Source organism: Desmodus rotundus, chromosome 3 (genome assembly GCF_022682495.2).
Source record: "Desmodus rotundus isolate HL8 chromosome 3, HLdesRot8A.1, whole genome shotgun sequence".
Lineage (NCBI taxonomy): Eukaryota > Metazoa > Chordata > Mammalia > Chiroptera > Phyllostomidae > Desmodus > Desmodus rotundus.
The window spans coordinates 121,277,613-121,305,265 of record NC_071389.1 but is presented as its reverse complement, the minus strand read 5'-3'; the positions used below and the strand labels follow the sequence as shown (position 1 = coordinate 121,305,265).

At 40.3% G+C, this 27,653-nt stretch overlaps 1 protein-coding gene across 8 annotated transcripts in view; it reads right to left on the bottom strand.

Annotated features, from left to right (window-relative positions):
- The window catches only part of POC1B (POC1 centriolar protein B), a 106,829-nt gene that overhangs the window by 36,854 nt on the left and 42,322 nt on the right, over nucleotides 1–27,653 (bottom strand). For all 8 annotated transcript variants that reach the window (XM_024571733.4, XM_024571838.4, XM_045204098.3 and 5 more), the window contains 6 exons: nucleotides 15,771–15,878; nucleotides 15,535–15,650; nucleotides 14,383–14,516; nucleotides 12,224–12,292; nucleotides 11,390–11,542; nucleotides 3,601–3,681 (listed from right to left, as the gene is read on the bottom strand). In XM_024571733.4, the coding sequence (XP_024427501.2) occupies nucleotides 3,601–3,681; nucleotides 11,390–11,542; nucleotides 12,224–12,292; nucleotides 14,383–14,516; nucleotides 15,535–15,650; nucleotides 15,771–15,878 (661 nt within the window). The remainder of the gene's footprint in view (nucleotides 1–3,600; nucleotides 3,682–11,389; nucleotides 11,543–12,223; nucleotides 12,293–14,382; nucleotides 14,517–15,534; nucleotides 15,651–15,770; nucleotides 15,879–27,653) is intronic.

The window sequence follows — 27,653 nt, the reverse complement described above, 5'->3', positions numbered from 1 at the left end:
TTACAGTTATCCCAATTTCCCCCCTCTGTCCCCTGACTCAGCGCCCCACACTCTCTCACAGAATCCCCACAATACTGTTCATGTCCCTGGGTCATGCGTGTAAGTTCTTTGGCTACTCCATTTCCTATCCTGTACTTTACATCCCCATGGCTCTTCTGTAACTGCCTATTTGTACTTCTTACAAATCCCCACACCTCTTCACCCACTCCCCTCCTCTCCCATCCCATCTGCCAACCTGGCGGTAACTAACTTCTTTTCTCTTGCTTTTAAGAGTCTCTCTTTATCTTTAATCTTTGGTCTTTTAATAATGATGTGTTTTGGAGTGGGCCTCTTTGCACCCATCATAATTGGGACTCTGTGCTTCCTGGACTTGCATGTCTATTTCCTTCACCAAATTAGGCAAGTTTTTTCTCACCGTTTTTCCAGATAGATTTCCAATTTCTTGCTCTTTCTCTTCTCCTTCTGGCACCCCTATGATGCAAATGTTGGCCCTCTTAAAGTTGTCCGAGGCTGTTCATACTATCTTCATTTTTTTTTTGGATTCTTTTTTCTTCTTGTTCTGCATGGTTGTTTTTTGTTTCCTTATGTTCCGAGTCATTGATTTGATTCTCAGCTTCATCCACTCTACTGTTGTTTCCCTGTAAATTGTTCTTTATTTTAATTAGTGTGTCCTTCATTTCTGACTAGGTCTTTTTTATGCTGTTGAGTTCCTTGCTAAGTTCCTTGAGCATCCTTATAACCAGTGTTTTGAACTCTTCATCTGATAGATTGCTTATTTCCATTTCGTTTAGCTCTTTACATGGAGTTTTGATCTGTTCCTCTATTTGGACCATGTTTCTTTGTCTCCTCATTTTTGGCAGCCTCCCTGTGTTTGTTTCTGTGTATTAGGTAGGGCTGCTGTGACTCCGGGTCTTGGTAGCATGGCCTAATGTAGTAGGTGTCCTTTATCACCCAAGCTGGGCACTCGAGACATGCCCTTTGTGTAGGCTGAATACACCTTCCTCTTGTAGTTGAGCCTTGGTTGCTGTTGGCAGGTCAATGGGAGAGATTTACCCAGGCCAGTAAGTTGCAAGGATCGGCTGTGACCACTTACCGCCAGCTTCCACCCTCCATGGAGGATCAGCTGTGCAGGGGCAGGGTGGTGGTGCTGCGACATGGTCTGTGGCTGTGCACTGGGTGTGCAACACTGGAGTTTCCTGGGTGTTGCAGGCCAAAGGCAGCCGCCACCAGTGTTCTTCCTGGGGCCACCCTGCATGAACTATAAAGCAATCTGAGCTGGCTGCTACTTGTGCTGGGCTTGGAGGTTCCCAGGTGAAAACAAGCTGTGAACCTAAGCTGGTGCCAAGCCTTGGGACACTTAGCAAGAGGTACAAAGGTTGGGGGTTCACTGAGGTAGCTGTTGCTTGGGTTGGTCTATAAGTTGGGTGGGATAGAGCCTTAGGTGATCTCCAAATCTGGGCAATCATTTTTAGCCAGGTTGATGGAGTCTCAGATACAGCACCTGCCTGCCAATTCTGTGGCTCTGTGGGAGGAGGGTTCAGAAAAGCGACCATGGCCTCTGCCTGGTTTTCTGTCTGGGAGAGAGCTGCCCCCCAGCTCTCGCCTCGATGCCAGACACTTCAGTTCCTCCCTGTATGACACTGGTGACTTTCAAGCTGCTGGAGCTCAGAGGGAGTGAGTGTGAGTAAGTCTGTGTGTGGGTTCTTTAAGAGGAACTGCTTGGGACTCTAGAAGTTTCTTCTACTGACTCAATCCCTGCTGGTTTTTGCAGCCAAAAGTTATGGGAACTTTTCATCCCTGGCAATGGAACCCTGGGCTGAGGGGCCTGGTGTTGGGCTGGGACTCCTTATTCCCAAGATGTCACTCCCAAATTTTTATCATGGATGTGGGACCAGCCAGTTTTGCATCTCTGTCCCTCTTACCAGTCTGGATGGATGTGGTCTCTTTAATTCTGTCGGACTCCCATTCAGCTCGATTTCTGACAGTTCTGAGTGATGGCTGTCTTATAGTTTAGTTGTAGTTTCAGTGTGGTTGTGTGAGGACGTGAGATGAGTTTACCTATGCCTCCATCTTGACTGGAATTCTACAGAGAGTCTTTATAGTAAAGTCTAAGTGCTTTATGAGCATCCACTCTTCAGAAATGCCCTAGTGAAATATGTAAAATCAGGAGTCTATATACCTTGCCTGGAGGCAGTGATCTTCCAGGTTATAAAAGAATCTACCTAGATAGGACTTCATAAACCTAACCCCAAACTAATTTATAGCAAACAAGTTTTTGTCTTCCTGTGCTTTCCCGTTTTTATTGTTTTATTTTTATGTAGATCAAGCACACACTTCCACGTAACAGTGGAGTCTTCCTTTTAATGCTTATGTATTAGGTTGAACCATGGGAAATCCTGATATTAGACCATTTTACCTACAAAATGGCAATTTTATATAATTGAACTTAATATTATCCTTATATGGATAATAATTATGCTCTTCAACTTTATCATTCTGTTTTGTATCACAACTGCAAGCCTGTCATGAGTTTTTTATACAGAATTGTCCTCTAGAAGTCCCACATACCTGTATTCCTGAGTTAGTCTCCTGTAACACGGACTAGCTGACTCTGGCCCCTCCGGATTACCACCCAAGGCTGGACACCCTGCTAGCAACTGCTAGGTGACAGTCAGCCACCTCCATAGCGCACAGCCCGTCGAGAACATCTGGACTCCTCAGGTCATGAAGCTTTGCTAAGCCTGAAGGGTGCTGGGCAGGAAGACTGAGTCTCAAAGTGTGGCCCACAGCTGTTTGAAGATGTGTGGTATCTCCTAGGTCAGGAGCACCCAATTTTAACCTACGACTACCTCCTAAGGAGGCAGCCCATCTCAAAGCCACCTACTTTTGCTCCTCTCACTACAAGGCCAAACCCGACTCTCCACAGTCTGTGAACTAAGCAGCATGCCTCTCTGTAGCAACCCCGCCACAGCAGTATCACTGCAGGCCACGCACTCTCGTCTGTCCTCAGGACCAGCTGCACAGACTAGCGGGACCGACGGCAACAATGACCTGCCTTGCAAAGGTGAATGGATTCAAACTGAAAGGCTGAGATGCTCAATATTTGAAGACGCCGGATGTGCTGAGTAAATAAATTAGCTGTACGGAATTTTTACAAACAAAATTGCAAGAATTAGAAACATTTCTGAAGGCCTGCATAATCCACCAACAAAGGGAAAGGACTGCTTTTAAGAAGACTGCAAGGATGTTTAACACCTCTGACAGGCAATGAACAAAGAAGAAAATGTGTTCAGTGACAGCAAGTGAGACGTCACCTGGGTGGCCTTGAGAGGAGAAGTCCTCTCAAGTGTGGTCCAGGTCCTCAGAGTGAACAGGGACTGAGCTCCAGGTCCTCAAAGTGAAGGCTTTTCTGGAAATTGTGCTGCTCCCCCTTGTGGCTCTTTAGCTGCATTGTAAATATGACCTTGTACAAGGATTTTTCTATGCAAAAATGTTTGGCTACTACTTAGCCCACTTTTTACCTCATGTCCCACACACTTTTTAAGAAAAATGGATTGTGACCAAAAATTAAATGCCACTTAAATGTCGAAGAAAACTCACTGTGGTGGAATCAAAGGAAAGGACGTCCACAACGGGGGGTGTAGAGGTCTGCAGATCCATTACCTCGAGTTTTGGATTGATCTGTGTATATACATAAGGAAAGTTAACATTAGATTTTTACACCATAAGAAGCTGGATGCCATTTGTAAAACTTAGAGGGTATTTTCTAATATATTCTAAAGTTAAAATATATTGGTATATTTATTAACATGAATGTAAAAATTCTAAACAAAATTAGCCTACCAAATCTATCAAAGTATAAGACCAAGTTAAATTTATTTTAGAAATAAAAATCTTTACATTAGAAAAATCAATATAATTCACCTATAAGGGGATTTTAAAAACAAAATAAAATGACCCACCTCAAAAGATGCAGAAAAAAGTCCTAGCCAGTTTATTAACACAAGGGAAAAGAAAAGGTATTAAGATGTAAGAATTCGAATGAAAGAAATGAAATTGTCATTACATATAATATAACTTTCTATGGAGAAACCCTCAAAGCATCTACTGCTACGTCACTGGAGCTAATAAGAGTTTACTAAGTTGAAACTCAAAGTACAAAATCAATTGAGTATGTCTGTACTTCAAGACAGTTAGAAATGTAAATTTTAAAAGCCTATCATTTACAATACCATAAAAAATTTAAATGCCTCAGAATACAAGGATGGGTGTGACCTGTATAGGACAAAATAGTAAAACTCATGTAAAGACACGAAATAAAAACCTGTACTGTAAGGAGCTTAGATGCAGAGCCCTGTATATGTGGAAAATAAATGTAAAAGGAAGATAGTACCTCAAATGAAGGAAATGTAAAGATGGTTTATGCACAGTCGAGAAAACTGGACCACTCTATGGATCCCTGACTAACATACTGCATTCAAAGGTGGAGAGCAGACAAACTAGAAACCTAAATGTTATGTCAAAATTATAAAGTTAATAAAGATAAATGTATAAAAACATCTTTGTGACCCAGGTTCAAGGACATCTTAAACAAAAGCTTCAAAAGCAAAACCATAAGGAAACATGCATTTGATTCTATCAAAATAAGAATTTCTATTTAACAGTGAACACCACAAAGTTAACGATCAGATAATGGAAGAGAAGGAGGTAGTATGACATCTAAAACTAAAAAGGGACAGATATCTAAAATGCACAAGAAAACCCTGCAAATCAATGTGAAAAAGAAATCCCAAGAAAAAAGGTGTAGAAAACCTGACAGTTAATCAGCATATAAAGAGATTTTCAGAAACATTAGTAATTAGAAAAGATTAGAGCAAAATACCACTTCATACATATTAAATTGCAAAAACTAGAAAGCTCAATGATGCCAGCACTGTTTATATCAGCATTGTTTGTACTGGTAAAATAAATAAATAAATAAATAAAAATCACAACGAGAACTCCTCAAATATTTATCAACAGTAGGGTAGACACAAAAATCGTAGGAGTTACCGCTGTGGTAAATTCACGGGAATCCCATTCAACAGTGAGAAGAATGAAATACTGCTCTGTGCAGCAACATACGAATGCATGAATTCAGAGTGCACACACATGGACCTCAGGACTTTGATGTTAAATGAAAAAGCCAGTTACAGAAAAGTGTATTCAGTATGATTTCATTTATATAAAGTTTAAAGCCATCAAAAACTCAATAATACCTAAGTATAGATTCACACGTATATAGTAAATAAAAAAAAAAAAGACTTTATTTATTTTTAGAGAGAAGGGAACGGAGTGGGGAGAGGGAGAGAAACATGAATGTGTGGTTGCCTCTAGCACGCCCCCTACTGGGGACCTGGCCCACAACCCAGGCACGTGCCCTGACTGGGAATCAAACCAACAAGGCTTTGGTTCACAGGTGGGCGCTCAATCCACTGAGCCACACCAGCCAGGGCCATATGCAGTAAAATTTGTTTTAAAAGGCAAAGGAATAATTAACTAGAGTGGCAGCTACTTCTGGGAGGCTATTTCTGAATTCAAAAAGACAAAAAAAAAAAAAAAAAGAATAAACCACATCATCACCAAATATTTATTAAGCACTGTGCATACAAAGAAGTGAGCAAGGGCAACAAAGACAGGAGAACTTGTAGGAAATGAATGACACCAATAGCAAGTGCACTGAAGAACTGCAAGGAAGAAACTGTTGACTGAGCATCTAGGGAGAAAGGCTTCCTGTGGAGGGAACAGAGCATAAGATGGCTTTTAAAGAAGGTTTTGAAAACAAACAAAAACAGATGCTCGGAGATGAGGTAAAAAGCATTCTGAGCAGCGGCGAATGCTGACGTGACATGCATGGCATAGCGAAAGGGAGGCTGGCGAGGGTTGATCTGTGAAGGGATTTGACAAGGCACAGGAAAACTGGGGGCTAGCACGTGCTTCCTACAGATAATCGGACAGACAGGTAGAGCATCAAGAATAAAGCAGGGATAACAATGAGGGCACGACTGTGACAGTCCTGGACTGTGGGGATAAAGGCTGAGCCTGACGATAGGGGAGTGGAATGATTTTAAAAGCACTTATGCTTGATGGGCATAGCTGTAGTTCTGGAAATATTAAGAAGCTTTTATAATTGTCCAACCAACCGTGTTAGGGGCAGAAGTATGGTGCCCAGTAAACCCCATGCTACAGTAAAGAAGAGATTAGAACCCGCAGGGTGAGAAGGGGGGCTATCCTCTCAGCCCGTCAACACCTGTGTTCCTGGCTGTTCTACAGAACGGAACACACAGCCCCAGTCTATGAGCTCTGAGGCCAGACACAAGGCAAAGAATCCTGAGGATTACAACTTTCCTTTCAAGTTCAGATTAGCTGCCCAAAGAGGCCGCTTGCAAACATTGGATTCTCTTTTATCTACTGCCACCTAGTGTAGATATGAAATTGTCTACCTATGAAAAATACAATCTGGTTTTACCACCTGAAATTGGAACTGTCAAAATCTAAATGACATGGAAATAAATGCTCAGCATCCCTCACGGAAAAATTCTTGAGCTTCTACAAGTTGGGTAACTGTTGCTGTAACAGTACTTTTGAAAAATATATATTTTGTTAATTATGCTATTACAGTTGTCCCATTTTTTTCTTCCCTTTATTCCCTTCCACCCTGTACCCTCTCCCACCTGCATTCCCCCACCTTAGTTCATGTCCATGGGTCGTACATATAAGTTCTTTAGCTTGTCCATTTCCCATACTATTCTTAACCTCCCCTGTCTATTTTGTACCTACCATTTATGCTTCTTATTCCCTCTACCTTTTTCCCTACTCCCCCCTCTCCCTCCCCACTGATAAGCCTCCATGTGATCTCCACTTCTGTGATTCTGTTCCTGTTCTACTTGTTTGCTTAGTTCATTTTTGTTTTTTAGGTTTGGTTATTGATAGTTGTGAGTTTGTTGTCATTTTACTGATAATATTTTTATCTTCTTTTTAAAGATGTTATTTATTTAGTTTTAGAGAAAAGGAAAGGGAGAGAGAAAGACAGGGAGAGAAACATTGATATGAGACAGAAACATTGGTCAGCTGCCTCCCGTACATGCCTCGACCTGGGACAGAACCCACACCCCAAGCATGCCTTTTGGCACAAGCTGCTGTTACATACACTAAAGAGAGCAGGAAACTCCTACTGAGTAAAAGTTTACAGCTTCTCCATAAAGAAAACATGCTGGGGGTGGGGGCAGGAGTGACACAGTTAAGTTCTTTGCTGGCTAACCTCCAGAAATACTAACAGTACCTGCTAGCTTCCCATTCTTATTAAAGGGAAGAAACCTTTAATAACTAGTTGTCTCAAAATGAAGTGGGCTGCCTTATGAGAGGCGGAGTTCTCCATCACTGAAGAGGGTGTCTAATTGAGGGATTCATGCACGAGGGAGAGGTTAGTCCGTATGACTTCACAGGAACCACCCCACTCTGAGGTTCTCTGTGTCCATCACACGTAGGACTCCATGAACACAAACACTGCTAACAAATTCTGAAGGGCAAGGAATCTGCCCATTTGTTCCCTGTTACATACCCTAAAGCTAGTGTGCTACCCAGCACAGAGATACTTAAACGGTAACAGGATGACATTTAATTTTGATTATACTGAAGCATTACATCGAAATGGTTAAAAGTACAGAATAGAACCCGAGTGCCTGGGATGGAATTCCAGTGTTCCCACTTACTAGCTTTATGGTTTAACATGTACGTGACTCAGTTTCTCATGGGATAAAAATGGTACTACCTCACAGAGTTCTTAGAAAGATTAAATGACTTAATTTATGTAAAGTAATTAAAATAATGTTGAATGTGTCAGACAGTATTATTAGTACTATTATCACCATGTAATTACTGAGGCTCAAAATACTATGGTCATATACCACAGCCAGAACTAAAATACAAAGCTGGTCGGTCAGTGGTCTTTTTTTATCATAAATTATAATGTCTTCCATCTTTATAGAAGATTGAGATAAAACCCAATCTCAGACTTGAACACTTACATTGATCACTTATAGTTTTCAACGAGTCATGGCCAGATTATTACACAAATATTTGGTGAAGTTAAAAGAAATTTTCCTTCTTAGTAAATACCATACAGAATTTCCTATCCAATTCATAGGTTAAGATGATCTTAAATAGCCATTTTAAAAGTAAAAGCCATTAGAGCAATTACTTTATTATTAAATTCTTTTAAACTAATTAGCCATGATCCCTTCCTACAATATTCTTCTATTCCCCTGAATAACTATTTTGATGCCTTGCTGCCACCACGATCTACCGCCATCCCCTACAATGACTCTATCGTCCTCCTATCAGAACACACGAGAGTGGGGGATTGCTCAGGGTAAAGGGCCCTGTACTCACAACCGCGCTCCTCCTTCGGGACGGAAGTCTGCTTCTGTTTGGGGCAGGGCGGTGCAGTTCAGCGCATGAAAGTCTGAAGGAAAAGTCAGTGCGACCTAGCGATGTGCCGTAGCACCTTGTGGAGAGGGCCAAGGCAGTTATTTAGAAATTAGGCTTCTTTCCCACCAAAAAAAAGAGAAAGAAGTCATTCTGATGTTTTTAATGAAGCTGGAGTGCCGAGGCCAGGAGTGCTGCGGGCATCCGCAGTTACATCGATAGAAGGGACACAGGAGGGGTCTCTTTCACACAGCCACCTACGGATTTTATGCTTCATACCCTTTCTCATGTGACCTTCTTCTGTCTCTGTGGTAAAAGCAACCTGCTGTCACCCTGTCTGCCCATGTAGGAAGGAGTAATTTGTATATTTAGTCAGCTGGTACCCCAGGTCTCAGGCTCCACAGGATCTGCCACCTTCAAACAAGTGGGGCACTTAAGGCTGGCAGATGGGTGGCCTTTGCAAAAGGCCAAACAATCTCACCCAGAAGACTGAAATTACACAATTCGAATGAGCTTCACAGAAAACACAATAAAGTGCAAATCACAGAAATGCTATGTTGCTTCAAACTCAGAAATGAAACACACATGGTTACTATGAAAAGAGAAAGTTAGTAAAATTAACTAGGTCATAGATACCATTTATTCCACATCCTCTCCTAATACATTTTTGTTCTTTTAATCATGAATTCCAACTTCAAAATAATTTTTTGGTAATTTTCAAACATTTCCAAAGTAACATATATAAAGTGATTTTGCCTAAAGCTTTGAAAAATAATTCAATTTACAAAATTTAGTATTTCAAAGTAAAATTTACTTAATATAAATGAACACACAGTACAACAGTCTGATTTGTATTATTATATTCTGGGTGGTATTTGAAATTTTAAAAAATAATTTGATAGTTAATATTTATTCATAATATCAAATATGTTCTTTGTCCAGGAAACTTGCTTTATTATAAGAAACTGTTAAGAAAAATAAATTAAACCACTGGTTGTTCATATGCAGAACCCTATCACTTCTCTGGGATTTTGCACTATGGGATATGAAGGTATTTTACAAATGTGTCACACTGTGTACTTACTTAAAGCAACCAGGAGGGCTTACCGGTGATTTAAACTAGGTACACTCAGGCTGACTTTCTTAAGGCCACAAACTTAATGCAGACACAATGCTCAACATTCTGTACAGTGTAACTGAACTCCTAATTCCAAGATGAAAAGTCCATTTTTAACAGGTTTTTTAAGGGCGTGTGGGAAAAATATGGTTGGGAACGCACTCCGCATGGCCTGGGTCACCTGACACAGCCACACAGAGCAGCCCCAGCTCACTGCTCTCTGGCTATGGTCAGAACAGAGCTACTCCGACAACTTGTTGATGCTTTAAAGAAAGGTCAGCACTCTTAAATGGGCTGGGGCTGACAGTAAGCCACAGAGAAAGCGGCTTGAACTGCAGCTCGGCCTCCCGTGCCTGTGGAAAGGTGGCTGAGCAGACGGTGGGGCAGCAACAGCACTGTCGGTTAAGCTCAGCCACCCCACAGTAACGCTAGAACGAAAAACACCGAGAGACACTGAGAGTTAGTAAAACCAGCTCGGGGCCAAACAAGGAAACGAAACTCAAAATGTAGTTCATATATATGTGAATACGTGTGATCACAGGGGATCAAACAATACACCTATCACTGCAGAAAATGAAACACATGTGATGAACTACAAACAAATTACATTACATTCTTTATTTTTTCAAAGAAATGAGGGAGGTGGAAATGATGTAAGGAGAATGAAGAAGTAGTAAAGCATAATGGTGAATGCTTTACTGAGAAGAACTGGGAAGATGGTCAAACTTCAAAAGAACCAAATTTATGGCAAAGAACTGATAATAAACATTACCAAGGAAAAACCAGACTAGAAATCCCAAAATGTGGCTAGATTAAACAAAATACAGAAAATAGTCCAGCAAAACTTAAGTTTGAAGAACTTAAACTTACACACACACACACATACATACACACACACCACCTGAGACTAACGAAAATGCCTGAGATCCCAGAAAGACCAAGTCTGAGGACGCCCACATTACAGAAACGACTGGGGTGGGGGGGGCGGGATGAGACTGAGAGAGACCACAGCATGCGAGCACAGCATGGAGACTGCGGGAGGTGGCTGTGCACTGCCACTCAGGGGTGAGTCTTAGGGACTCAAAATACCTACTCTCCAAGCAAAGAAAGGCTCTGTCAATGGGTAAAAATATTCAGATGAACCGGGAGGAAATAATGATTTCACATTAACTCTTGAAAGAGGAAAGGGATTAAGGAGAGTCATGCAAAATGGAAAGTATACAACAAAGATAAGTTGTTTTTTGAAGACAGTAGAACATTTAAATCTATAGGATCTAAAGAAACTTGTCAATAAAACCCTACAGTTAAACAGATAATTATATACTTCAAAATATATGTGAGCAAACAGTAAAATGGTCTTAATTATTAGGTTTAATGCCCAAATCTCTTCTTTTTATTGTCCATAAGATTTTCCTCTTTGCTATTAAAGAAGTCCAAAACACTTATTTCAGGAACTTATGAAAGTTCTTTCTCTTCAGCCCTGTTTCCATGACGGCCACCACATGAGCTTCCTAAACGCGTCTAGAGTCTGAAGCTTGTTCATACTTCACAGTCACCAAAGACCTTAGAGCTCTCCTCAGTTCCATTAGCATGAACACAGTTTTTATTTCTAAGCCTTCAGGAAGCAAATATGACAGGTTTCAGAACTACTACACACTACCATAGTTAAAGTTTCATTAGTGAAAATAATTATTTCTCAAAGTGCTAGGTTTTATATAATTAAGTGTAATTTCAAGCATCTAGTTGACCAGTACCCCCCAAATGTGCACTTACAAATAGTAGGACAACTATGTACAAAGTACTCACTTCAACAGTCTCAGTTTTTTCCTCATGGGAATGTGGTATTCTTGGATGGATGTCTGAAAGATGTGGTGGTGAATCGAGATGCAATCTTTTGAGATTTCTTTTAATAACATCTTTGCAGTTCAGCTCATCAAAGTTAGTCCTCCACACTAAAACCTGTTAAAAATTAATCACATTGACAATTGCTGACTTGCATATACACGCAATAGAACTGACATTTTAAAAAATGAATATACAGAATTGTCCCTCAAAGTAGGAAGACTAGATATATGTTTCGACATTACCACGTCTCAATGCTTTTTTTAAGGCTAGAAAGGAGAGATTTAGTCTTTTGAATTGCTTTCATGTCCAGTTTAAAAATCATATTAAGAAAATAACTTATTACCTTAAAATCCCCTTTTTTCCCCAAAGCCCAACACCATGTTTTCCACCTTGAATAAATCTGGCTATGAATGACTTTTGGCTATTTCAAGTAAATGAAAAATTGCTGCATATACAATTTATATTTACCATCCTCAAGAACCTTAACATTTGAAACATAAGACACAAAATATTAGACAATAATTCAAGTGAAAGTGCCACACCGATACTGGACATACAGTGTTAGTTACATGAATATTTAAGTGTAAAGAGGAGCAAAGGAAGTAACTGCTGTTTGAGTTCCAAAAATGATCAGAACTGGCACAATTCAGGTAGGAAATAACAGACTTCCTGGCATTAAGTTAAAATATAAACTCATCAAGACTCATCTTAACAGATACAAACTAGCTGGTTGTAAAAGTCTCTGCTGAGGTCTTGGATTCCTTCACCCTAAATAATCAGAGGGAGCTTACGAACCTGTGCGTCCGCACCTCCTGATGAAAACAGCTCTCCGCCTTTTGAGAATGAAACCGTAAAAACAGGACCCTAAGAAATAAGTGGAGATAACAGAAAAAGGACTTGGTGATGTTTTCGCATGGCCAAGAGTACTGCGAATATTAATTTTTTTCTTCCTCATTGATGTAGACTGTACAACATGTCTGAGAGAACACCTCCAACTGCTAGCAGCTAATACAGGCAGAGTACACGTAAAGCTAGTCAGAGAACCAACCCAATTATATTAAACACATATAAATGATATTAAAAGAAAAAGAAACTCTAATAAAAATTTAAAAATACACTTTTTTTCCTTTAAAGAAAAGCTTGTAAATGTGTGAATCAATAAGAATTTCTGTTAAGATTTTCTGGCTTTGGACTCCTCATTCAACAAATCATGAGCAGAAACTGAATGGTACCTTGGAGAGTGATGAGAATAACGCTACAAGAACAAAGGCCGTCTTCTGACTACAGTGCCCTTCATGTGGCAACAGTGAGCCACTAATAATTTTAAAAGCAGGAGATAGGAGGAGAGCTGTGGTGCAAATTGGTGTCACAAACACTTTGTAAAGTATATGACTGTCTAACCACTATGTGTACACCTGACGCTAATATAAAATAATATTGAATAAAAATTGATGTCACAGCTGTGAGAATGATGACTTGAAATAAGAATGAATAGTTGGAGGCCAGTTAGGAAGTTACTGCAATCATCTGGGTGAGAGGTGATGAGAACTGGAAATTGAGCAATGACTGTGAAGTTGAACTAGACTACATTACACTTGGCACAGTTACAACTGGCATAGCCTCTAGGTCGATTTTTCAATCCAGATAAGAGTAATTACTTCTCATTTCAAAAATATCATTATATTCTGTTTTGTTAATGTGTCCTTAATCTATACAAGAAAACTTCTGGGGGAAAACACCTTATATTTTTTAAGTAGACCATCCCACAGATTTAGGTTATTGTAACCTCATAAACATTTCCTCCACACTGTGAAAAATTCCATCTCTGTGTATAAATTTTTCTCCTAAAATACTGTGTCTATCTTTCTTTTCTGTTAGTCTATTTCTATGGATATTTTAATCCTTGGCTACTTCTATTGGTTGTTTATTCAGCTTCACTCTAACACAGCTGCAGAACAAATGACAAAGCAAAGCAGGAAGCCAGGCAGGATATATGAAGGCAGAAAAAAACACCTTCTCCCCAGACCACAAAGCCCATTCTATTTCTGGGTATAAACTGCTTCTTACACTTGGTAAAAAGGAAGTATCTAGTACTTTTAAAAAAGAGGACACATTCTAAAAAATTAAGAGAAGTTTGAGTATTTACCCTGAAAGAAAGACAGCCTACATACTTAATAAAGTTTTCCTTTAGCATGTTAAATGCCAGGGGTGTGTGTGTGTGTGTGTGTGTGTGTGTGTGATTGAACAGGATTAATAAATAGACCTCTCTTCCCCAGTAAGTTCTAAACCAATTAAGAAATAAGACAAAGGAATAAGGCATATGACAGTCAAAATATCATCTTTCTTACTGATAGAGGCTTGTAAAGAAAGAATGTGGCTTTATCTATGGGAAAATGGGCTTTCTAGAACTGAATCCCAGAATGAGTCAGATTTGAGGGCCTAGTCACAGGCCAGACTGGACAGGACAGGCCTCCCCACCAAAAGTTTCAGAGGAAAAGTGAAGGCAGATTCATCCCAAAAGTAGAAGGCATTGGGCTCTACTCGTTAAATTTGAATCGCAACAGACTAGTGAAAGAAGTACCTGAGGGGTGCGAGAGGCTAAGGGTGTCAGAGTTGCTGGGACAGCCTCCACATGAGAAGAAAGATGAGAAGTAGGGGAAAAATGTATCTATCACCACTTAAGCAATTAAACCTAACTACATTCTGATGAAGATAGTAATGAAGGATTGATTTAATAGCTAATAAAAGATATACATTGATTTTGACAAAAACTACAGTAAATAATACTTCTAAGTTGCTTGCAGAGGACAAAAACATTGCCTTGGAAGCAAAAATATTTCTTATGATAGGAGCAATGTGTCCTACACTTGGAAACATAATGCAGGCATATAATAAAATGGATTGCAACTTTAAATGTATATAATTTAAAAAAACAAAAATCTTAGTGCTAGTACCGTATGTCCTTGGAGTGTATATATGAGCCTTCCTTCTAGTAGGTCCAAAATCTTAAGTGTAGCATCCGAAGAAGCAGTGATGAGATAGTTACCCGACGGATGGAATGATACACAATTAACTCCACAGCTGTGAACTGATTAGTGGAAAATAAAGCAAAATTTTTAGAGAATAATTCTTAATTTTAAAGACACCACTGTGCCCTATTAGCAATATTAGGTTGAAAACAAGAATCAGTCAAAGGTAATGTTTCCACAACACCATAACAAATAAATAGTTGGGCATCACAGAGCTAATGAAAGAGAATAGCTTTCAAAGTGACAATGTGTCATGGAAAGATGATTTTGTTAACCATGTAACTAAAAAGTCTTCAGATATATTACCAATGTAGACAATAGTTGATTACCAATGGCTCACAGAAAGCATAAAACCTAGCTTAAGCTAAATTTAATAATCATTTAGTGGCTCGGTGCTAAGGGGTGAAGAGTGTGAACATATATCTGGAGGACAGTCTTGCCAGTTTGAGAAGTCATTTCTGGACAAGATCCTACCAACAGGAGGCAGTATAACACAGTGATGGAAAGTCTGTACACAGACCCAAGAGAGTTCTGTCCATTCTTTTTAGCAAGTCACTTACCATCTGTAAGCCTCAAATTCCTTATCTTTAAAATGGGGGTAATAATAATGCCACCTCTTAGGGCTTTTGTGAGGATTTAGCAGTGTCAGCTACATGGTTAGTATTACAATTATTAAGAGAAATGTGGATTTAATATAAACAAAGAAATCGATCCATTTCTCTTTTAACTTCAAAGTACAGGCACAATAGGATGTTGTTTTCTACCAGTTATAACAAGTATTTGTGCCAATTTGTATCCCAAATAACCAGAGTTTAAAAATCTCACTGTAATTTCTTTCATTTTTTACAGTCCTGGCATAATTTTTAAGGTCCTTCTATGTTCCTCTCCACTCTGGCTTCTCCCCCAGCTTCTCAGACCATGTTGTTGGTGGAAGCTAACTGTTCCTTAGTCAGTTCAAAGGTAGCCCATGACTCTTATTAAGACGAACAGACCACAATGAGAAGGGCAGTCTATCAGTTTAAGAGTTTCCCGGAGGAGTCCACCCTACAACTGAATCCTTCCGTTATAAAACTGTACCTTGATAATGCTGGAGCAATTTGTTCACTCTTATATCCCAGATTTTCACAGTATGATCGGAACCTGCTGAAGCTATGCAAGTACCATTAGGATTAAAATCCACGAAATTTGCAAACCTAGGAGGAAAGATTAAGATGGTCTCATATTTTGATTTCTTTATTTTAAACTGTAATACCTGAATGTATCCTTAGCAAACCACCTCATACAAATGCACAGATAGAATAGAATGGACTTACCCTACAGAATCTGTGAAGTTACTCACACACTGCTTACTTGTGGTATCCCAAATTTTAATAGTTTTATCCTCACTACATGATACAATTAGTCTTCCATCAGGTGAAAATCTGGAAATCACAAGAAAGATTGTTTTTGTGAAAGGCTCCTGATAATCGTAATAATAGTGTCCCCACATCCCCCACACAAGCCAGACTGTGCGCTTAAGTACCAGAGACCACTGCTACCACACCACGCAGCAAAGTCGTAGACTGCAGCCAACATCTTTTCAACTCAAAATGAGCACAAGTGACTTCAACAGGCCATTAAAAGATCAAAATATACTATGTACATTAACCAAGTGTCTTTTCCTTTTATTCTTTTATTCAAATAACTTAGTTTTATGGTATCTGTTCTAGGTCTTTGATTCATCTCTGCACTTCTTCCAAGCCAAGTACCTTGCTTTTCTTTTTTAGTATATTTTATTGATTATGCTATTACCATTGTCTCACTTCTTCCTTCCCTTTATCCCCCTCCACCTAGTACCTGCATTCCCTCCAGTGTTCCCCCCTTAGTTCATGTCCATGGGTCATACATATAAGCTCTTTGGCTTCTCCATTTCCTGTGCAATTCTTACCCTCTGCCTGGCTATTTTTTATGTACCATTTGTGCTTCTTATTCCCTGTACCTTTTCCTCCATTCTCCTCCCTCACCCTCTCTGCTAATTACCCTCCATATGATCTCCATTTCTGTGATTCTGTTCCTGTCCTAGTTGTTTACTTAGTTCATTTTTGTTTTTTAGGTTCAGTTGTTGATAGTTATGAGTTTGTTGTCATTTTACTGTTCATAGTTTTGCTCTTCTTCTTTTTCTTACATAAGTCCCTTTAACATTTCATATAATAAGGGCTTGGTCATGTTAAACTCCTTCAACTTGACCTTATCTGGGAAGCACTTTATCTGCCTTTCCATTCTAAATGATAGCTTCGCTGGATAGAGTCATCTTGGATGTAGGTCCTTGCTTTTCATGACTTCAAATACTTCTTTCCAGCCCCTTCTTGCCTGTAAGGTTTCTTTGGAGAAATTAGCTCATAGTCTTATGGGCACTCCTTAGTAGAAACTCTCTTTTCTCTCTTGCTGCTTTTAAGACTCTCTCCTGATCTTTAATCTTTGGCAGTTTAAATATGATGTCTTGGTGTGTACCTCTTTGGGTTCAACTTGTTTGGGATTCTCTGAGCTTCCTGGACTTGTATGTCTATTTCCTTCACCAGCTTTTAAAAAAGTACTCTTTATTATCCTAATTTAAATGAACCAGTCAGAGAAAGACAAATGCCATATGACCTCACTCTCACTCATCTAGTGGACTCTAATAAACAAACTAACAACCAAAACAGAAACAGAGGCATGGATACAGGGAGCAGGCAGACAGACCTCAGAGGGGAGGGTGGTGGGGGAGTAACTGATGAAAGAAGGTGAAGGGAGACAAGGGACATCATGCATAGCCCACGGACACGGACAGTAGTGTGGTAAAGGCCAGGGGGATGGAGGCAGGGTAGAAGTGGGCAAAGAAGGGTAAATGGGGGATGTCTGTAATTATGTCAACAATAAAATTTAAAAAATAAATAAACAAGAAAGGAAAAAAGTATTCTTTATTTCTTTCTTCTATATCTGTCATTTTCTGGTGTTATTACCCATATTACCCAAGAAAGCCTTTGTTATTCATCCTACCAACCATATACGTAGCTGTTTATAAAAAAAAAAAAAAAAAAAAAGACTTGTGTGGTTACAATTAAAATTAAATGACATCACCAACATAAGACCCAACTCCCAAACCTGGAAGTTCCTGGACATGGGGAGGCCAGAGAGCTCCAATGGACTGAAAGTAGGTCAAGTCATTTACACAGAACAGAAGTTCCTTCACAGACACACCCATCATCCACATGCCCCATTAAAAAACAAATGACAAAATTCTCAGACAACTTGTCTACTGTTTTTATGATCTCTTTTCATTTTAAGATCCCGTCTAAGGTTCTTTTTCCCCCTAAGTGCCTTTTTAGGGCAGAAGAGCAAAGGGAAAAAAGAAAAAGAAAAATTTTAGACTACTAGAAAACTATGAATAGTATTTTTGTTATTAATATTTTAGCGATAACAAAAACCAAAAAGAGACAAAATTAGGTCATAGACTGATTATGCTTCAATTTTATTTGTATTTCCCTCTACGCACAGATTACTATAAAAGTCACCAATTATGTGTGTGCAGTATAATTGAAGGCTTTTCTTTTTATTCTCTCTTACTTTCTCCTTTCCTCCCTCTCTGTTCTTAACACTGACCTAAAAATAATTCTTCCTCACAGAAACTTTGAATCTGGCATTTATAAATTTACCATATTAAAAAAAAGAAGGGACAGAGAAGCACAATTAAGTTATAAGTAAAATAATATAAAAATTCAAGAAAATAACCTTGCAAGAAAATATCTTCCATGATGGTAGTTCAGTGAATTTTATAACAACATATCTTTTTCACCAGAAAATGTGATGAAGAATCAAATATGAAGAACAGTATTATAGAAATGCTCCAAATTCAATAAATTTATTTTACACAGACCCTGGGGATTAAAAACCTACTCGTGTCCCCATGAAAATAAACTTTACACAATAATGGAAACAACTGATGCAATGAACCAAATTGTATCTCCTACTAAGCTACTGTATCTTGCCGTATAAAAGGCGCACTTTTTTGCCTAAATTTTTGAGGGGAAAATAAGGATGCGCATTATACACGGGTAGAATGACCCCATGCATAATGCACACAAAAACATGGTGCACATTATACACGACAAAATGCAGTATCTTTTTAAAGATTTACCGAATGTGAGTATCTCAAATGGTAAGAATATTTCTAAGAGATGACTAGGTTCTTACATTTTAAGAAAGCAATGATGGGGAGGAACCAAGATGGTGGCATAGGTAGACACACTGCGCCTCCTCGCACAACCAGAACTGACAGAGAACCGAACAGCAAGGGGGACCGACACCAAGGAAATAGAAAATAATCATTCATCCAGACTGGTAGGAGGGGCGGAGACGGGCACTGGGGTGGAGAGGACTCCCGTGGCTGTGGCGGGACTGAGACTGGCGGAGTGTGGGACAAATGGCGCAGGCAGTCCGAGCACTAGCAGATCCTGCAGCCCCACATTTGCACAGATAAACCTAGAGGGCCAGACTCAGAGTGGCGGAGAGTGGGGCAGGCAGAGTGGCGGGTAGCACCCTGCGGCACCACATTCGCCCAAAGATAAACCTGACTAACGGCGGGCAGCGAAGCGGACCGCGCAACCCAGGGCTCCAGCTCGGGGAAATAAAGCCTCAAACCTCTGATTGAAAGCGCCCCTGGGGGTTGGGGCGGCAGCAGGAGAGACTCCCAGCCTCACAGGAGAGGGTGTTGGAGAGACCCACAGGGGCCTAGAGTGTGCACAGGCCCACCCACTCGGGAACCAGCACCAGAGTGGCCCAGTTTGATTGTGGGTATGGGAGTGAAAGATTGAAATCCGGAGGAAAGTGAGGCGGCCGCCATTGCTCCCACTCGGCCCCTCCCCCACGTACAGTGTCACAGCGCAGCTACCAGCATTACCCCGCCCCGGTGAACACCTAAGGCTCCGCCCCTTAAAGTAACAGATGCGCCAAGACAAACAAACAAACAAACAAAAAAGGGCCCAAATGACAGAACACTTCAAAGCTCCAGAAAAAATACAACTAAGCGATGAAGAGATAGCCAACCTATCGGATGCACAGTTCAAAGCACTGGTTATCAATATGCTCACAAACTTGGTTGAATCTGTTCGAAAAACAGATGAAAAAATGAAGCTTATGCTAAGAGAAACAAAGGAAAATGTACAGGGAACCAATAGTGATGAGAAGGAAACTGGGACTCAAATCAATGGTGTGGACCAGAAGGAAGAAAGAAACATCCAACCAGAAAAGAATGAAGAAACAAGAACTTGGAAAAATGAGGAGAGGCTTAGGAACCTCCAGGACACCTTGAAACGTTCCAACATCCGAATTATAGGGGTGCCAGAAGGAGAAGAGGAAGAACAAAAAATTGAAAACTTATTTGAACAAATAATGAAGGAGAACTTCCCTAATCTGGCAAAGGAAATAGACTTCCGGGAAGTCCAGGAAGCTCAGAGAGTCCCAAAGAAGCTGGCCCCAAGGAGGAACACAACAAGGCATATCATAATTACATTACCCAAGATTAAACGCAAGGACCTACATCCAAGATTACTGTATCCAGCAAAGCTATCATTTAGAATGGAAGGGAAGATAAAGTGCTTCTCAGATAAGGTCAAGTTAAAGAAGCTCATCATCACCAAGCCCTTACTATATGAAATGTTAAAGGGAGTTACCTAAGAAAAAGAAGATCAAAAATAGGAACAGTAAAAATGATAGCAAACTCACAGTTATTAACGACCACACATAAAACAAAAACAAGAGCAAACTAGGCAAACAACTAGAACATGAGGGTTGTCAATAAGGGAGTGGGAGAGGGAGAGGGGGGTAAAGGTACAGAGAATAAGTAGCATAGATGATAGGTGGAAAATAGACAGGGGGAGGGTAAAAATAGTGTAGGAAATGTAGAAGCCAAAGAACTTATAAGTATGACCCATGGACATGAACTATGGGGGGGGAATGTGGGAGGGAGGGGGGTGGGCAGGATGGAGTGGAGTGGGGGGGGGGTAATGGGACAACTGTAATAGCATAATCAATAAATATATTTTAAAAAAGAAAGCAATGATGAAAAAAATAATAAAATAGAATGATCAGATTAAAAACAAAGTACAAAAACACTCACCCTATGACATGATCGGTGAAATCCTGCCACCACCATGCTCACCACTATCCTGCTAGCTCTAGAGAAACTCATTTAATCCTTAATCAGCCCTGCAGTACAGGCGCTACTGCTGGCCTCCATGCACAGACACACGACCTGGAGCTCATAAAAGATCGGCCTGAGCCATACAACCAGGGAGAGCTGAACCAGACGCTTGGCTCTATGGGTAAACCTCCCAGTCACTCTGCTAAGTCTCCGGCAGAAAGGAAGGTTTCCTCTACTGGCCAAAGTATTTAGAGCACAGAAAGTTCTGTGTGGCTTCTGTGTAACCACAGCAGGTTCTAAAGTCGAGAACCACAGGCAGTGCTCTTCAGATGCTATGAGATGGGGCTCCAATTGACAGGCTAGCCACCAGACTATCATTTAACAAAACTCCGTGTGCACTACCATACACTGTCAGTGTTCTAGAGGAGTCTATGAGGAGCATATTCATTCATTCATTCATTCATTCATCCATTCATTCAAATATTCATTGAGGACGTGCCAGAACCAGGCACTGGGCACCGTCCTGGGTAACAGGAATATAGTGGCAAATGAAACTAAGACCCCTGTCCTCATAAGGCTTTCAGTTTAGGGAGGAGGAACAAGGGGAGGGCACACAAATAATAGAGTTTTAGACAATGATAAGGTGCCAACTTATCATTAGATGCTCCACAGAAGAAACATGATTTTAAAGAAACTTGTGAATAAGCAAAAGAAGGCGTATTGGCCAGATGGAATTCATCTTGAGCAGGAGGGGCTATAGAATAAGAGAAATCTTTCATGCTAGAAATTTATTTTGAACAGGAGGGGACTAGCCTGAGAGAAACTTCCCTGTGCTAAAGAAAGGAAGGGAATGCAAACATCAGATAAATAGAGAATGCAGGAGGTGGCTAGGAAGAAGCTGGCATGAGAGAAGAGGTGGTTTTTACCTCCAACTCCATGTGACCAAAGGGGAATTCGGGGTTAAGGCCCTGCCCCTCCTCTAGACTCTACATTACAATCCCTGCATATGCTCGCACTCGCTCTCTCTCTATATATTTGTGTGTGTGTATATATAGACACACACACATGTGTATACACACACACACACACACACACACACCTGTAGGAGACTGGCGCAGATGCACCAGATGACGCAGATCCTGGCCAGCAGGATCTGCTATTGTGGCCGCAATATACAAATACACACGGACTACAGAAATCCTGTGGAGGAAAAGGGACAGCACGGCCACTCTCTCAGGAGGAGAGCGCCTCTGAGCGCCTCGTTCACTCCCTCAAGAGGAGAGAGCGCCCAGACCCTTGCCTTGACAGGCTTTTATTGTTTTTCTAGGCCCCTTACATCAAAGATGGTCCTCCTTTACTATGCAAAGGTTTGTTTTGGGTGGTTATCTTTTGCAGACAAAGGAGAGGGTGTCGCTGAATACATCAAAGGAGGACATTTGCAATGTAAAGGGAGAAGTGGTCGAAACAGGCTATTCTCCATACCTGGAAGGTCTAGCCCAGATTTTAGGAAGATAAAGATACTCAGTAAACATTTGCTTGCCTCAGGGTGAGGGAGTTTTAGCAAGAGCAAGTCTCATAGCAGTCTAGGTACAATGCAGGCCTGATTTCCCACTGGAGAACCTATCCATGGATGTGGGTCCTGCCCACCAACTCGCTCCCCACTGGCTTTTCCGAGTGGGGGCTGAGCCACATTTCCCATGCTTGGAACAGTTCCCCACAGGAGACTGTCCTGAGTGGCGTGGGCCCAGCTCCCACTCAGAAAGGCCAGTGGAAAGCAAGGTCCAGCACACAGGACCCACGCCCACGGATAGGTTCTCCCGTGGGGAATCAGGCCTGCATTGTACCTAGGCCGCTTTGAGACTTGCTTTTTGCTAAAACTCCCTCACCCTGAATTGAGGCAGCAAACATTTACTGCATATCTTTAAAGTAACTTCCTAAAATCTATGCCAAACCTTCCTAAGACCAGTGCAACCAGCTCAAATACTTTTCCCTTTACATTTGCAAATATCCTTCTTTTTTGATGTATATAGCAACATCCTCTCCTTTGTTTTCTGTAAAATGTAACCACCTAAAGTGAACCTGTGCACAGTAAATGAGGACCATCTTTAGTGCAATGTGCCCAGAAAAGCAATAATAGCCTGTAAAGGCAAGGGTCAGGGCACTCTTCTCTTGAGAGAGTGGCTGTGCTGTCCCTCTTCCTCCACAGGACTAGGTAGTCCGTGTGAATTTGTCTTGTGTCAGCCACAATGCCGCGGACACTGCAGGCCAGTGTCCACATCACTCACACACACACACACACACACACACACACACACAGTTTTGCCTTTGGAAGGGTTGAAAATGAAGATGGTGGTTTGTATGTTCTTGTCTCCCTTTTATTTTTAACGAGATATATCAAAAATAATTAGTACCAATAAAACAGGTTTTTCTTTGTCCTGTCTTTGATCAGGAAAGAAAACTCCTTTCTCTGTCAGGCCTTGTATAACATCTAACTGTGTTATTAATTTTAAGAATGTTGAGAAGTACAATATTTCTACAGACACAATAACAAATTTCTAATTCTCTAATTCAGTACCACTAACCACCTTTTTAAACTTCTAGAGACTGTGCCACCAAGGTGGACATTACCTTAGTCCTTAGTGACTAACGGATCAGCAGACACGAACTGGCTATGAGGCACACGGGAAGTTAACTGAACTACCACTCAATCCTTTAACATGTATTGGTGTTCATTCGAGAGGAGGAGGAAATGTTTGAACACTTTCCAGAAAACCTAGTTCCCATATCTTTGAGAGCGGCCCAAGAGTTATAGATAATAGGAGATCTTTAACCTGGAATCTATGGAGTTCTCAAAACTGTATGTACTATTTTATGTCTATATGCATAGAAATAGAGTCATTCATTCATTAAAGAGCCAAATGGGTCCATGAACCGTAAGAAGTTTTAAAATGCTTTCATAAGAAATAAAAATCTTCATTTGGATAGTTCTTATCATTAGAATAAATATTCTGTAAAAACAATTTGCTAGACCTCAGGGCTCTGAGACCAGAGTGGGCACTGTCCATGTCCTTTAAGAAACAAATCATTAGTAAGAGGTACTCTGAAGCCCGCAGTATTCAATGTGGGGAGAAGGGGAGCAGCAGAAAGCAGTGGAAATGAGACTACCTAGTCCGTACAGAGACCTAAATTGTAGGGTCAATTTTGCAACTGCCCAGCTCAGTAACCTTGTGAAAATCATAACCCCCCTGGCCACTGTTTTCTGTTTCGATTATGTGAGAGCTTAGTTTGCCTTCAGACCTAAAACTTTCACAGACTCATTAAAAAAAAAAAGAGGAAAAAAAAAAGCAGTCTCAGTATTTACTTTGATGGGATTGTGTTTACATACTGAAGGTGAAATTCAAGACAATAAGCAAAACATTTATATTATTTCAAGTGTTGGTCAGCCCTGGAAGAGAAACCATCTGTTGACTGCAGTAACAGGATTCATTCCTGCTACTGCTGAGACAAAGAGATGAAAGAGGTATAAAAGATTTAAGTATGACAATTATATGTTGGGTCATCTACCATTTTGGTGCCCAGACTTCTCTCCTGGGATCTCCACCCTTAAGTACAATGGTCTACTGGGCGTCTCCTCTGGGACAGCCTGCAGGCACCTCTCACTCTGAACTTGTCCAAATTGGAACTCACCTTCTTCCTCAGACAGCTCTTTCTCCAGTGTTCCTTTTCTCAGTACGTGGTTTCTAAAGTCAGAAACCTAGTAGTCATGCCCAGTGCCTTTCTCCTCCTCTCCCCTACATTCCCTTCCCCCCCCTACACCCCCGAAATGGGCCCTGCCATCTTCCATTCTCCACATGCAACACGACTGCTCTTTAAACTGTACATCAAACTTTTCAGATTAAAACCCTTCGGTGTTTTCATATTTCCCTTGGGAAAAAGTCTGACAATCCTACCACTGCCTACCAGGTCCTCCGGAATCCGCCGTCCTGTGTCTTCACCTTCTTCACTCTCCTCTTTCTGACACCACACCCCTCTTCCCTCAGGTCCTTGCTCCTGCCCCAGGTGTTTCCTCACAAGTCTGTTCCCTGTGCCTCAAACACTGCCCCCCTACCTCTTTATCTAGTTTAAATTACCAAAGGGATCTTACTCAGCCTTCAAATCTCTGCTCTCCTCACTTCAGGAAAAGCCTTTCTGAACTTCCCTGTCCTGCAGGTTAGCTCCCCAGGAGGAGTTCTTAACATAGCTCATATTCACACACCGCCCTTACAACCACGCGTTCTGTTTGCTTCCCTAACGGAAGGCAAGCTCCAAGAAGCGAGAAACCACATCTGCCTTAGTCACACTTCTGTGCCCAGGCACAGCGCCTGGTACTGAGCAGGTCCTTGGGAAACATTTAGGTCATAAGGAAAAAAACTTTTTAAGGGAATCGGGACTAACTTAATATTATAGACAATAAGAGCTTATGTTTAAAATCTTTGCAATTTGTCACACAACATGAACATACTTAATGACACAGAGCTGTATACTTGAAGCGGTAAATTTTATATTATATATATTTTACCACAATAAGAAAAATCTTTACAATTTAGATGGTCAAAGATCTCATGTAACACTACCAACAACTAAAAATTAAAGGCAGCCCTGGCTGGTGTGGCTCAGTGGATTGAGCGCCGGCCTGCAAACCAAAGGGTCACTGGTTCGATTCCCAGTCAGAGCACATGCCTGGGTTGCAGGTCAGGTCCCCCATAGGGGGCGCATGAAAGGCAACCACACACTGACATTTCTCTCCCCCTGGTTCTCCTTCCCTTCCCCTTTGTCTAAAAATAAATAAATAAAATCTTTAAAATATAAAAATTAAAGGCAGATATTCCTCCTAAAAATTAATGCTGTAAAAGCAATAACGTTGGTAAAGTTGTCTCATTAGCCTCTACTTATTTTTGACTAAGGATGCCATACAGGAACACAAGTTATCTCAAAGTATACATTATTTTTAAAAACACAGGGCTACAATAATTCTAACTTTTAGAAGAACTCCTTTGCCACTAAAATAGATATTTCTCACCTACATATATGTACTTCAAATGATACATGTTTTCTTCATTACTCATTAAAGAAAAATTACTTGTAAAAAAACTAGGAAATTATAGTAAGTTAAAAAATTCATAGACCCATCACACAAACAAAATCACACTTAGTATTTTTGGTGTAATGGGTACTTTATATTTTGTCCTCATATAGGCATTTTTGTTGTAATCATGAGTTCTGAATTTTGTCCTCTCTCTCCTCAACATAGACATGTTTTCACATAATTACTTGCATATATTCCCCTTTTAATGGCTACATAATAATCGAAATTTCCTTAACTGGGTTTCTTTATTTAGAAAAACTGCTTGTTCCCAAATCTTCACCATTACAAATTGTACTGAAAGCAGTATCTTGGAGTATAAAGCTTTTTTCTTTTGAACACAAAAGGATATTTATTTAGAGTAAGTTTTCAGTTATGCACATTGATTTCTAATAGACTATCCTACTATTTTAAAAACATTAATATATTTCCCTGTAGCTGGCATATCTTAAAAATATTTCTATAAATCAAGATGCATAGTCATAAACAATGGCTAGTCCAGAGAACATAACAATTCATCTCTTTTTACACTAATGGGCACCATCTCTGTGCCCCATGGAGGAAGTCTGGGCTTCAGGAGAAAGCTCATAACTATTGGGCACAGAGAAAGATACATAATTTTAATTACTTAAGTCCATGGCACATATTTAAAATTCAAAGACTAAAGGGAGAAACAATTGTTTACTGACCCTCTATATTCATTTAAATATACTGTCCATGCATTTGGAGGAAGAACTCGGACTATTTTTAATATTTAGTTGTTCAGTTCATTTATAATTTTTATAAATGTATTCTGCACAATAAATATCCAACTTTATATTTTTCCAAATTGAAATCCAATTATCTTAACTACATATTAAATAGTCTGTCCACTTCCCTACCAATTAGAAATGCCATTTTTATCATAATATATATATGGGCCTGCCTCTGACCTTTCTCTAACCCATTTCCTAATCCTGTACCATTTACCACAGTATTTTAATTTCTATAGTTTTATACTGTGTTCTGAGAGCTCGCTGGACAAGTTCCTTCTAATTTTTTTCTTGTCATTTTTTTCCCCTTGGCTATTTGTATACACTTAACTCATCCATATGAATTTTGAATTAGCTTTCTACTAAATTCTTTTGGCAAAACTTCCAGTTCTGGATGGGGGGAGTAATGGTATCCTACATATCCTTACCACAGACAATCCTACAATGGGGAAAAATATATAAAACTACTGTTTTTAGACACTGTACAAAAACGGCACAGGGTTGTGAATCCTGACAGATGGAAACAAATGAGATGAGCACCAAACCCAAACCAATTTCCACCCGGGAGCAGTTTCCAGACCTGGCACGAGGACATACTGCCCAAGGAGACAGCAGCTGCAGTTCTGGGCAATGGGAGCAGAAATCAGAATTCAAAACTGGTAAGAGGATTTTGAGGGCATGGAGTAAGAGAAACTAAGAAAAGCAGAATCCCCCTCCAAAATCTGCCTGTGAGTCCCACTGAGTCTTTGGTCAAATACAAAGAAAGCTGCTCATATACAGGAAACCAGGCTTGCCAGAGAACACTGACAGGAGCCTGAACAAAGCTGAACAAAGACTGCAGAGGTTACGGAGTACTGAGATGTTCAAGTTCCGAGCAGACTTTGCTGAACACCTCAGACATCTGGCTGAGAGCCTAGAAAGGCCACTGGCACCATAGCCTAAGAGGAAAGGCTGCTCTAGATCCGCCCTGTACTGACTAATCTAAGCCCCAACAGACTCCAGCAGTAAGTTAATTGCTTACCAGAACAAAATTCAACTCTTTTTAAAAGATGATAGAGTAATTAATAATCACACGTAGCAATGGCTGGGCACACAGTAAAAAAAATGAGACATATAAAGAAGCAAAAAAGAAATTGACCCAGATATGACACAGATGTTGGAATTA